The 11,540-nt window shown below is 47.5% G+C and overlaps 1 protein-coding gene, 1 long non-coding RNA gene and 4 other non-coding genes across 6 annotated transcripts; 5 read left to right on the forward strand and 1 right to left on the reverse strand.

The window, feature by feature from the left end:
• Nucleotides 1-741: 741 nt before the first annotated feature.
• On the reverse strand, nt 742-2,587 carry Rab42 (RAB42, member RAS oncogene family). The gene is made up of 2 exons (XM_076863106.1): nt 2,358-2,587; nt 742-1,480 (listed from the first exon to the last, which is right to left on the reverse strand). Exons 1-2 carry the CDS (start codon nt 2,585-2,587, stop codon nt 1,057-1,059), a joined length of 654 nt encoding a protein of 217 aa, XP_076719221.1. The 3' UTR covers nt 742-1,056.
• Nucleotides 2,588-7,578: 4,991 nt separating this feature from the next.
• LOC143403163 (uncharacterized) lies at nt 7,579-10,320 on the forward strand. The gene is made up of 5 exons (XR_013091842.1): nt 7,579-7,884; nt 8,784-8,860; nt 9,160-9,241; nt 9,561-9,611; nt 10,177-10,320. It is a non-coding gene; the product is annotated as an uncharacterized LOC143403163 (long non-coding RNA).
• On the forward strand, nt 8,346-8,480 carry LOC143405334 (small nucleolar RNA SNORA16B/SNORA16A family). The gene has a single exon (XR_013092044.1). It is a non-coding gene; the product is annotated as a small nucleolar RNA SNORA16B/SNORA16A family (small nucleolar RNA).
• Nucleotides 8,908-9,037, forward strand: LOC143405345 (small nucleolar RNA SNORA44). Its single transcript, XR_013092054.1, has one exon. It is a non-coding gene; the product is annotated as a small nucleolar RNA SNORA44 (small nucleolar RNA).
• Nucleotides 9,271-9,391, forward strand: LOC143405354 (small nucleolar RNA SNORA61). Its single transcript, XR_013092061.1, has one exon. It is a non-coding gene; the product is annotated as a small nucleolar RNA SNORA61 (small nucleolar RNA).
• Nucleotides 10,034-10,107, forward strand: LOC143405367 (small nucleolar RNA SNORD99). The gene has a single exon (XR_013092069.1). It is a non-coding gene; the product is annotated as a small nucleolar RNA SNORD99 (small nucleolar RNA).
• Nucleotides 10,321-11,540: the final 1,220 nt, after the last annotated feature.

Consider the following 11,540-nt stretch of genomic DNA (forward strand, 5'->3'; position numbering starts at 1 on the left):
TCCTCCCACTCATAGGTGGAAATTGAATATGGACTGCCCTTTAGGGGTGGACAGTTCCCAGAAAGTACTTCAAATCATGTCTGTCACCTCGAAGTACTCCCAGCAGCAGGGGGTAGGGTGGTAGGTGGGAGCATAGATCCCTCTGCCCTTGGTGGCTCATCGTAGTGTCCACTGTGTGCTCAGCATGCTTGCTACACATTCATGTTCAGCCCTGCCTCCCACACTCATTTAGCCCCTGGGCTTGTGGGAACACTGGGCAGCAACCCTAGATTGAGGCTACATCTGATTCCATGCCCAAACTCTTTCTGGCCTGAGGACCTAAGGAGGCTCTAAAAGCCAGTCTTATACTAGAATTCCCCACACTCATTGCCAGAGCAGCAGTGTCCAGACGCTAAGCCCAGGAATGCTTCCAGAAACAGCCTAAGCCAAGAAAGATACTGGAGGGGATGACAGCTTTTGTCATTCAGTTCTCAGATGGCAGACTCTGAGTGAGCACACCTATAATTTCATTCATGGTCACAAATTCCCTGTTCATCTTTTATAAGCCTTATTGACAGATGAGGAAACTGAGGCTTAAGGAAAGGACATTGCATAATTGGTTTCTTAAACCTTAATCTAGAAAGGGATTGAGCTAAACCCCCAAAATGCAAGAGGCATGACCTTGTCAAGATTCTGTTGAATAGTTTTACTAATAAAGGGAATTATGAAAGAAAAAAAAAAAAGATTCTGTTGAAGCCAGGCATGGTGACTTACTGCTGTGATCCCAGTGGCTTGGGAAGCTAAGGCAAGAGGATCGGATTGCGAGTTCAAAGCCAGCCTCAGCAAAAGCAAGGCACTGAACAATTCAGTGAGACCCTGTCTCCAAATAAAATACAAAATAGGGCTGGAGATGTGGCTCAGAGGCCACATACCACTGAGTTCAATCCCTGGTAACAAACAAACAAAAAAAAAGATTCCATTGAAATTAACCCTCCTTGTTTGCCCTCCAAAGATACTAACACTCTGTCCCACCAGGGAATCTGAAGTCTGCTCTACTTTAACACCTTCTCTCCCAAGTCAACACTGGCATGAGCCTGGGTGCTGTTTCCTGCTAGAGGACCTAGGGATTTGGGCCCTGTGAATGAGCCGGACACCCCCCCAGTCCTCTTCCAGTTTGATGTCCCCCTGCTGCAGGGCTTGCTGGATAGTAGTGGTGAGGACGTCAAAGGCCAGAGCCACATTGCAGTTGTTTTTGGCTGAAGTTTCCACAAAGGCCATACCCAGGGAGGCAGCCAGCTCCTCTGCCTCTTGGGTAGAGACACAACGGGTGCTTTGCAGGTCACTCTTGTGGCCAACCAGCAGGAAGATCACCTTGTTGGGCCCCTGAGTGGACATGACCTCCTGGTACCAGTCTGGGATGTGTTCAAAGGACTTCCTGTTCGTCACATCAAAGACCAGCAGAACTCCCACCACATTCCTGTAGAAGGACCTGGTGATGCACCTGGGGAGGGGGAACGGTATGTTAGGAGAGCCTGAGGACACCAAGATATCCCCAGAGATTGGACCTTCTCCCTAGGACCCACAGAATGCCTCACACCCCACTCTAGCTCATTCACAGCCCTGTGCTTCTTGACAGGTCAGCGTCTGTCTCTCTCCCAACACTCCCCTGTCTGGAAGCAAGTCTGAGTTACAAACTCCTAACCATTTCTCCAATCCTGGAGGAGCCTTGGTGATTCCCTGTTCTCCATTCTCTGCCCGACAAATTCCTACTCATCCTTCAGGGCCAACATAAATTCTCATATTCTCTCTCTCTCTCTTTTTAATTTCTGCAGTTCTGAGGATTGAACTCAGGGCCTCTCACATGTTACGCAATTGCTCTACCACTAAGCTATGTTCCCAGGACTTTTTATTTTGAGGGGGGGTCCTGCTACACTGCCAAAGCTACAAACTTGCAATCCTCCTGCCTTGGCTCCCCCAGTAACTAGGATTACAGGTCTGTGCCATCAGGCTAGGCGCCAGTCTCTCTTCCTTTGACACTCCCCTTTGGGCTATGGGAATTCTGGTACCCAGGTCATACATCGAGTTGAAAGCTGGGGTGCAAATCCCCGAAAAACTGAATGTTCCTCTAGCACTGGGGGCTGGGGATGTGGCTCAGAGGTAAAGTGCTTACCTAACGACGCTGTGGGACTTGGCCCACACGCGGTATTTGTAAGATGAAGTATAGAGGGAGGGGGGGGGGGTCTGGCCAGAGCGATCTGCAGAGACCCAGGGAGGGATGAAGTCGGGGATGCGCATGGCCAGGGGCCCCTTCCCCCCTCCCCCCAAAACAGAGGTCCCTCCGTGTTGCGCCTCCCTGCCCACCGCTCCAGCGGCCGCACCTGAAGCGCTCCTGTCCCGCGGTGTCCCACAGCTGCAGCTTGACCCTCGGCCCGGCAGTCAGCTGCAGCGCGCGGCTGTAGAACTCGACGCCCACGGTGGGCTCCGGCTCGGACTCGGTCTCGAGCCCAGGCGCCCCCGCCACGTAACGTCGCAGCAGCGACGTCTTGCCCACTGCTGCCTCTCCAAGCAGCGCGATCCGAAACTGGTAGCCGCAATCCCAGGTCTCCATAGCCAAATCCGGATACGCCGCCCCCGCGGCTATTTGTCTGGCCCCGCCCCTGCCCGCCGGGTCCTCCTCCTCCCGGGATCGCTGCTTCCCGCCCTGAGCGAAGGGTCACCAGCAGACAGAGGACGGGGGAGCCTGGGACATTTTCAGCACAGAGAAGATCAGGTCCCAGGGAGTTGGGATGGAGGAAGTCATTTCTTCTGTAAAAAGTTTTCCCTTCTGCAGCTGGGGTTGTGGCTCAGCGGTAGAGCGCTCGCCTAGCACGAGCGAGGTTCTGGGTTCCACCCTCAGCACCACATAAAAATAAATAAATAAAGGCATAAAAATAAATAAATAAAGGTATTGTGTCCAACTGCAACTAAAAAATAAAAAAATTAAAAAAACGAATTAAAAAATTTTTCACTTCTGTAAAATAGGGCTAATAATCCCTACTCCACCGGATAGAGAGATTAAGCTGGATAGTGGGGAGGAGGCATACGGAAAGCTTGGCCAAGCAAGCATTGGCCTGAGAGATCAAGGGTGCTGGAACGTCCATTCATTGATCCACTCACTGGAGTGGTGTCTCTCTCCAGCCCGCTGCCCTGCTGGTTCTGGACTGAGGACATCACTGTGGTGCCCCTTTCCTGGAGCCCTATTAGACCTGCCTGGGGCATCCAGCTCAAGGTTCAGGTTCAACGTTAAACAGTTCCCCTGCTTCTACCATGCAGGTCAGTGCTGGAGAGCAGGCTCCCGGAGAGAATTTGAACAAACACTGCCTGAAAGCAAAAGTAACCAAAACAGGGAAAGACCTTGACGAATCAATGGTGCTTTTTATTATCAAGTAGCTGAGGGACGCATTTTCAGGGGAGAAAATGGCAACTGCTTGCGAGAGGGGGTCTGACTTTTTTTTTTTTTTTTTAAATAGGGTTTAAGTGAGACTTGATTCACAGCAGAGTTCCTAGGTTGGGCAGTCAGGGGGAACAGTTGTCCAAGTTCAAAGCCTTTGTTGCTGGGAAATGGTGAAAGTCCAAAGCCCATTGTTTTCCTTCTGTCCTGAACCCATTGTCCTTCTTTCTCCCTGGGGGTTGTTTTCCTTTTTCCTGGGGATTGTTGTCTTCCATATCTTTCACTCTAGTGGTACAGCTGGTCCGATGACATTTATGAAGCCATATGATCATTTCTTTGTGCTTTATGAAGTAACCCTTTGTATATGGGGATGGAGAGTGGGGATTGTACCCAGGGGCCCTCCACCACTGAGATACATCCCCAGCCTCTCTGAATTTTGATGCAGTTTCTCTAAATTGATAGAGGCTGACCTTGACCTTAGGATCCTTCTGCCTCAGCCTCTGCAGCAGCAGGAATTACAGGCTGGTACCAGTGTGAGGAGTCTTACCAGTTTGTTTTTGCAAATTGGTGGTTTGAGGAACTATTGAAATCATCATCTCATTATATTTTTTCTTTGCACAACCTTGTGAATAGGTGGCACTATTCTGCTCATTGTTACAGAGGAAGAAAAAAACAGACTCAGAGAAGTTAAATATCTAATTTAGGGTCACTCAGCAAGGAAGACAGACTAGCTGCCAAGTTTACTCAAGGCCAAAGCTTTGTTTACTCTTTCTGATTCTAACTGGAGAGTTTGGGGATCTGAGAAAAGCCAAGTTTTTCCTGACTGATTCTAAACATCTCAGTGGGAAGCCATTTTATCAGTTTTCCAAGTAATTCTGGCCAGAGCAGCTGGGCAAAGGCAGAGCTATAGGAAACTGACCTTGGAAATGCTGCTTGAACCCAGCCTCCCTGAAACCTTTCTGGTCAGCTCATGTGACAGTGCACTCACTGTCAGCATCTTGAACTTCCTTCCTCTCCCAGACGCTCCAGCTGTGGGTTGGGGTCATGTGTCTGCCTATGATTGCACCTGCCAGCAGAATCTAGACATCAGCTAGTCTGCCTAGAATCACTGTGTGACCCAAGAGACAAGCTATTTCCCTTCTCTGAACCCTGTTTTATTTCTGCTAAGCAAGGCAAATCATGGACCCACCTTACAGGGTGGTTCTGGAGGTACTGTGTGTTGCAACAGCAAAAGTTCTGCACATTCTCATCAGATAGATCTGGGTTGTAGTTCTGTCCTGGAGAAGACACATTTCCAGAGAAGAATCCAAGGAGTTTCCAGAGAGGAGGGGAAATTTGACTCAGGACCAGCAGGGTTCTTGGGATATGTGAAGGAAAAGAATTTCAGCTCAAGTCAGACAAGAGCATAAACAAAGGTTTATTTAGGAAGTAGATAGGCTTTCAAGGGAGAATGTGGCTTATCCAGAGCGAGAAGACCCTCCTTAGGTTGGAATGAGTTGAATATTTATAGAAGCACTGTAGTTAGTCTCTGGATTGGAGGTGGAGCTGCACAATTTTTGGCGTGTTTTCCCTGGGTTTGGGCATTTTCCTCATTTTACAAGGGCACTGACCAAGGGCATGTCACTCAAGATTTACAACTGTGTTTTCTGCATCTCATGGCTTGAGTGCATTTCCTTTAAGACTCATTATTTTGGGCTGAGGATGTGGCTCAAGCGGTAGCGCGCTCGCCTGGCATGCATGCGGCCTGGGTTCGATCCTCAGCACCACATACAAAATAAAGATGTTGTATCCGCCGATAACTAAAAAATAAATATTAAAATTCTCTCTCTCTCTCTCCTCTGACTCTCTCTTAAAAAAAAAAAAAAGACTCATTATTTCCGCTGGGGCTCAGTGTTAGAGCATTTGCCTAGCATGTGTGAGGCTCTGGGTTTGATTCTCAGCACTGCATATAAATAAATAATAAAATAAAGATCCATGAGCAGTTAGGAAATTTTGTTTAAAAAAAAAGACTCATTATATCTCTCTTTTTATCCTAAATCCCTATCTCATTCAGCCCAGACTTTGGTCCCTTAATCTTAAGGGTTGGTGAGGGGTGAAGATCCTTCAATGACTGCTTCAGGCTGGCAAGGGGCAATGACCCTGCCTAGTCAGGAAGCTAAAGTATCACCTGGGTGTGGTGGTGCATGCCTGTAATCCCAGAGGCTCCAGAGATTGAGGCAAGAGGATCGCAAGTTCAAAGCCAGCCTCAACAAAATTGAGGTGCTAAGCAACTCAGTGAGACCCTGTCTCTAAATAAAATACAAAATAGGGCTGGGGATGTGGCTCTGTTGCTGAATACCCCTGAGTTCAATCCCCAGGAACCCCCAAAATACACACACACAAATAAAACAAAGAATACAATCAATAATAAATGCTGAAGAGGATATGGGGAAAAAAGGAACATGTTTACACTGTTGGTAGGATTGTAAATTAGTACAGCACTATGGAAATAAGTATGGAGGTTCCTCAAAAGCATGGGCTGGGTACTGTAGTGCATGCCTGTAATCCTAGTGACTCCAGAGACTGAGGATGGAGGATGGTAAATTCCAGCCAGCCTCAGCAATTTAGGGAGGCCCTAGGCAACTTAATGAGGCCCTGTCTAAAAATAAAGAGCTGGGGATGTCAGTCATCACTGACTTACCTCCCTCCCACCATACAGAAAAATGAACTCAAAAGAGATCTTTTTTTCTTTTTTGGGGTGGTGTTGCAGGGGGTGGGGTTTGCAGGGAATTGAACCCAGGACCTCATTCATGCTAAGTACACAAACCATCACTGAGCTACACCCCCATCCCCCCAAACTAAAAACCTTTGCTATTAACACCCTGGCTGGTGTGTTGATACCATATGGAAGGGGTAGGGGTCAATGGTTGAATCTAGGAGACTAGTTGGGAAATTACTGCTATCACTCAGGTGAACAGGTGAGTGACAGTGGTAGTAGTATCTGTGGAGGCAGTATGAAACGGTCAGATTCTTGATGGATTTTTAAGGCACAGCACATAGGATTTGCTCACGAATTGAACATGGAATATTACAAAAAGACTGGAGTAGAGGGTCTCTTCAAGGACATGCCAAAACGGGGAAGAGTAGCTGTTGTGTTTTAAGAAGCCCATTAGACCTCTAGGTGATGTCAAGGAAGATTCAGGGGGTTAAGTTTCGAACTTGGGAGAGAAGTGGAGCTGGAAATGCACATTTGAAAGTCATGAGTTTCAAATCCAATCAGAATCTGTTGTCTTCTCCAAATAATGGGAATAATAGTAGAAGCTACTGTTTTTTTTCTTTTGAACTAAGCTCTTCTTAGGTTGCGGAGGTAGGTCTCCAGCCCCCCAGATAGCTGAAACTACAGGCGCAGGACCGCGCCCTGCTAACCTAGTTATTAAGGTGTACGTCAGGTAAAAAATTAGCAGATTAAGTTGCTTGGCAACTACTATTTGTATTTTTATGTTGACGCTTACTCATTTATTCCATGGGTAAAATACAGCACAAAAACATACTGTAGTGACTGTGTGATCTCTGGGCTTGACTTACCACTCATTAGAGAGCCATTCCTCAATTTCCTTTAGAAAATGAGCTGAACTATGATACCTACACACAGAATTGTTACGAAAACTAGATGAGATAACCGAGCTCAGTGTTAACAGAAGGCACTCAGCAAAGTTACATGTTAGCGGATGAGACAAGCTTTAAACAATGCATCAATCTGAGTCTTCAATCGCCTCCTTTGCGAAGCACTCCCAAGACCTCCACTCCAAAACTTCACTGCGCCCCTGCGGAAACCCTCTCAGTTGCTACTCGGGGTATCCCAAGGCGCGCCGAGTTAAGCCCTTTCACAGCTCAGCGGGATAATCGAAGGTCGCTCCAGAGACTGAATTTGGAGGGCAAGACCAGTAAGCTTCAGTTGTGAGCCCAGGGCCCTGGACTGGATGTGGGCGATCCGAGGATCCGGAATCGAGCTGAAGGAACCGCTCCGGCCCGACAGAAACCACACCCCGCCCGCCACGCGCATGGGGCTGCGCCGGGGCACACGGACTACAGATCCCAGCAGCCCCGCGCGGCGCTCAGGAAGCGCAGGCGCAGTCGCAGACTGGGCATATATAAGCCCACTGCCGGCGCCCGTGCGTCCTTTCTCCTGTCCCTCGCGCTGGTGTTGTGTGGTTGGACGTGGAACCACGAAGCCGGTGCCCGTAGCCGCCTTAGCTCGCTTCCATGGGCCCGCACTCGTTCGGGCTGCCTCTAGAGACTGTGGGATGTAGAGTGCCGGGCCGGGCCTCTTGGCCTGGGCTGCCGAGGGCCTGAAGGCCACGACGGCCGCCTGCGCAGTGAGACGGGTCGGCACCCGCGGGGCGGTGTTCTCTTCCTGTCGCCGCTGGCGCAGCCGTGCGCTGGCGCCTGACCTGTGGATGAGGCGAGCGGGCGGCCGGGTGCTGGAAACGAGTTGGGTATGTAATTAGGCACTTGGGGGTTGAAGTCTTGGGCCTCAGATCACCTGATTTAGGTAATAACACCAATCGGTGAGCCTGAGAACTGCTGCGCGACATTGGACAATTGACTTAACTATAGAGTATTCTAGAAGGTATCTTGGCGTGAGTATAAGGACAAGATTTTCAGGAGGAGGGTTTTGGAGTCGTTCAGACGCTCTTTTTCCTGCCCTCCCCCCCGCCCCGTGGTGCTTCGGAATGAACCCACATGCTAGGCAAGCACTCTGCCACCGAGCGGCATCTCCAACCCTTTAAAATGATTCTGTGAGATTGAGATAAAGCATACAAAAGACTGGTACACAGTACAGCCCTTAGGGCCTACAGCATGACTAGTGTCCTTTGGTAGCCAATGATGCACAGGATTTAGGTGAATTAGGAAGGAAGTGTGGTTTGGCTTTGAGGTTCTGTGGTCTCCATTGCCCCCTGGCCCTTATCGAAGCTGCAGCTGCTTCCACATAGCTGCTGTGGTCAAAAAGGAGCCCAGAGCAGCAGTTTTCCTTGACGGTCGCCGTTCTGTTTGCTGTAACTGATCTGCAACATTTTGGGAAAAGACAACTTCATTGTTCTTGCTATTTCTTAGGAATAGCTGGAGACCTTTATTAATATTGAACGTAGAGTTATCAGAGTGAAGTGTTTTGAAAAATAACTAGTTTAGCCCAGGAACCAGAATGTAAGGACATTTGGGAGTGTGTGGGATGCCTGTCCTGGAAAGATCAGTGGCACAGAGAATGGCAGTGCTTTGGTCTCTGTCCTGAAAAGCTAAGTCATCAGTATCAGGATTAAAAGCCAGGCAGACCTTTATGATTGGATGAAGGAAATGCTAAGATCAATCAGGACAGTTGTGCCGTCTTTTATCTTAGCCATGCCAGATCAAGATGCTATGAAGATGGTGGCGAGTGAGGGTCATGGTGATGAAATGCGGCAACTTCAGGACTTGGTAAGTTACCTTTGGAGCTACATGGGGAGCTCCCTGGTGGAACAGTAAAGCATGTTTCCAAGGGCTGTGGCTGGTTGTGGCCATGGGATCTCCAACTGCATGCAAGAACAACTGGAGAGACTTTGACAGCTCAGGTCAGCACAGTACCTGCAGCTGCCACTCACCTTTCCTATAAAGTCATCAGGACCTGGGTTGGAAGCCTGCCACACCAGGTCCAGGTGTGTTCCATCAACTTCCATGTAGGTGGTTGTACTGGATCAACTGATTCAGAGCCTTCACAATAAGCTTTGATTCTGCAGGTTGCCCCCAGGTTTCCTGGAAGTGTGTGATATTGAAGAGTGAAAAGACCAGCTTGTTTCTGGAGTTGTGCTTTAGATTAAGGTAAAGTTACCATGGTAAAGTTACACTTGACCCTCTGGTTCCCTTTCCCATCGGATCTGAATACTGGTCTTGGTGGTCGTAAAAGGAGGAAAAGTAATACTGAAGCTGGCCTTAACGGTGTTCCAACACATGGGCTAATTTCAAACAGGAGTGAATTCTCTTTGAAATTGTTTGCTCTTCCCCTGTACAATGGAGGATAAGAGGATGAGTGTGATGCTGTGTGCATTTGATGCACAATTGATGAGGAATTGCTGGATAATGTTGTATTTGAGGGGTGTTTTCTTCTCTCTTGATAGAGGATGTCTTTTTTTTTTTAAAGGTCTTTGTAACCAGAAAGTTGTCTTCATCTGATAATTGGCTACAGAGTTGGGTGAGTTAATGATGACCTGAAGCTTATCCCACCTTCCTTCTAGCTTCAGGCAGTGCTATACTATTGCAAACCCTGTCCAGTATAACAGATATTACACTGCTTAAAAAGTGTTTTAAAAAATGTTACTGTTGTCTGTATGGAAGTTTTAGCATTTAAAAACCATTTAATTGTCAGTGTGATGCTGAGGATCTAACCCAGGGCCTCACATGCCCTACAAGTGCTCTACCACTGAGCCCCAGCCTCAGCCCCTCAAGTTATCTGTAAGTTTGCCATAAGCACAGTTACTGGAAGCAGCAGAGGGAACAGCTCTGCTCCTTGGGCAAGAAGGACTGAGCTGCAAATACCCTGTAGTGACTGGAGCTTATGATACTAGCTAGGTAGACTAGTGGTTAGAAAGGAGTAGTTATTTTTAGGGGTCACTCACTGGTCCAGGATGAAACCTAATCTGAGTGGACATCTATGGATGAGAAATGCGGATATGGGACTGAGACCAGCTCTTAGGAAAGTGCCTGGGTGGGAATTACCCAGGGCTGTGGTAACACATGGGCTTATACTTCCTTTTCAGGAAAACACCATGGGAAAGAAGATGCAGACAAAAAGGTAACCAGTTATTAAGAAGAAAACGGTAGCTTTGTAAGCAGATTTTTTTTCTTTGCAAATGCTGTAATATGTAGCTATCGGTAAGCAATAAAAGGCTTTTGGAAATGTTTGTCCCTCAGGTTGTTGCTTATTCCTCACTTATATCCCATATATGCAACTGAATTATAATCCAATCCCTTCATAAAAGATTGATTCATGTTTTGACTGTTTTAATTTGCATTTTTTTTCTTTTGCTGGGCCTGAGACTGTTTAGATCGTTTTTGCCTAAAGCAGCAACTGCATACACCACCCCAGTTCCTCTGGTATAAAATCAATTGGAAGAGATGGCGATTTTATAAACCATAGACCTTTCAGAAGTGTCTGGTACTGGATATACTTGATAAGGGATGGGTTAGAGTCCGGCATGGATTTTGGCTCACACCAAGTCACTTTAATCACATTACCTCTTGTGAACCACTATATAGAATACCTACTTAGTTTAGGCAATTAAGGCCAAGAAATGGGAAGGGAAGCTTGGGACACATGACACTGTAATGACTGAACCCAGGGGGCACTAAGCCACATCTCCAGCTCTATTGTATTTTATATAGAATTGCTTGGCTGTGGCTGGTCTAAGTCTCTCAAGCCACTGGGATTAACACTGTGTCTGGCTTCCTTTATTAGATTCTCTTAATCTTCTGGCCTCAGTTGATGAGATCACAGGTGCGTGCCCCGTACTAAGCTAGTTGATGGGATCATGGGTGAGTGCCACCATGCCCAGTTAGTAATGTCTTAACATACTTTGCTCAGGCTACTTGGAAACACTAATTATTGGGGCAGGTTTCAGATTTTTAGCTTTCTAGGCCCAGCCACTGCATTTTGGGAGGTGGGGAGGGCAGGATTAGATCAAGGGGCACTTTGCCACTGATCTATATCCCCTGAACTTTGAGACAAGTTCAAACTTGCTGAGGCTGGTCTCCCAACTTTTAATCCTCCTGCCTCAGTCTCCCGAGTTCTGGGAATTACAGGTGTATGCTCCACACCCAGCTTTATTTCAAATATTTTTTAGGGCTGGGGTTGTAGCTCAGTGGTAAAGTGGTTGCCTTGCATGTGTGAGGCTCTGGGTTCGGTCCCAGCACCACATAAAAATATTGTGTCCATCTACAACTACAATATATTTTTAAAATTATTTTTTTTGTTTATGTGGTGCTAGGAGACCACTCTGTCACTGAGCCACCAGCCCAGAGCCCCCCACTCTTAATTTCTTTTTAATATAGCAATTTTGCTTAGACTGGTTTTGAATTTACAATCCTGCCTTGGCTCTGGAGAAGCTGGGATCACTTCTACCAA

The sequence above is a fragment of the Callospermophilus lateralis genome, chromosome 7 (assembly GCF_048772815.1).
Source record: "Callospermophilus lateralis isolate mCalLat2 chromosome 7, mCalLat2.hap1, whole genome shotgun sequence".
Classification (NCBI taxonomy): Eukaryota; Metazoa; Chordata; class Mammalia; order Rodentia; family Sciuridae; genus Callospermophilus; species Callospermophilus lateralis.

Excerpts from the sequence above, each read along its gene's own strand:
- Rab42 (XM_076863106.1), bottom strand. The coding sequence starts at position 2,587 with ATGGAGACCTGGGATTGCGGCTACCAGTTTCGGATCGCGCTGCTTGGA. Across the intron at positions 1,481-2,357 it reads GCGGGACAGGAGCGCTTCAG|GTGCATCACCAGGTCCTTCT; the intron begins GTGCGGCCGCTG and ends CCCCCTCCCCAG.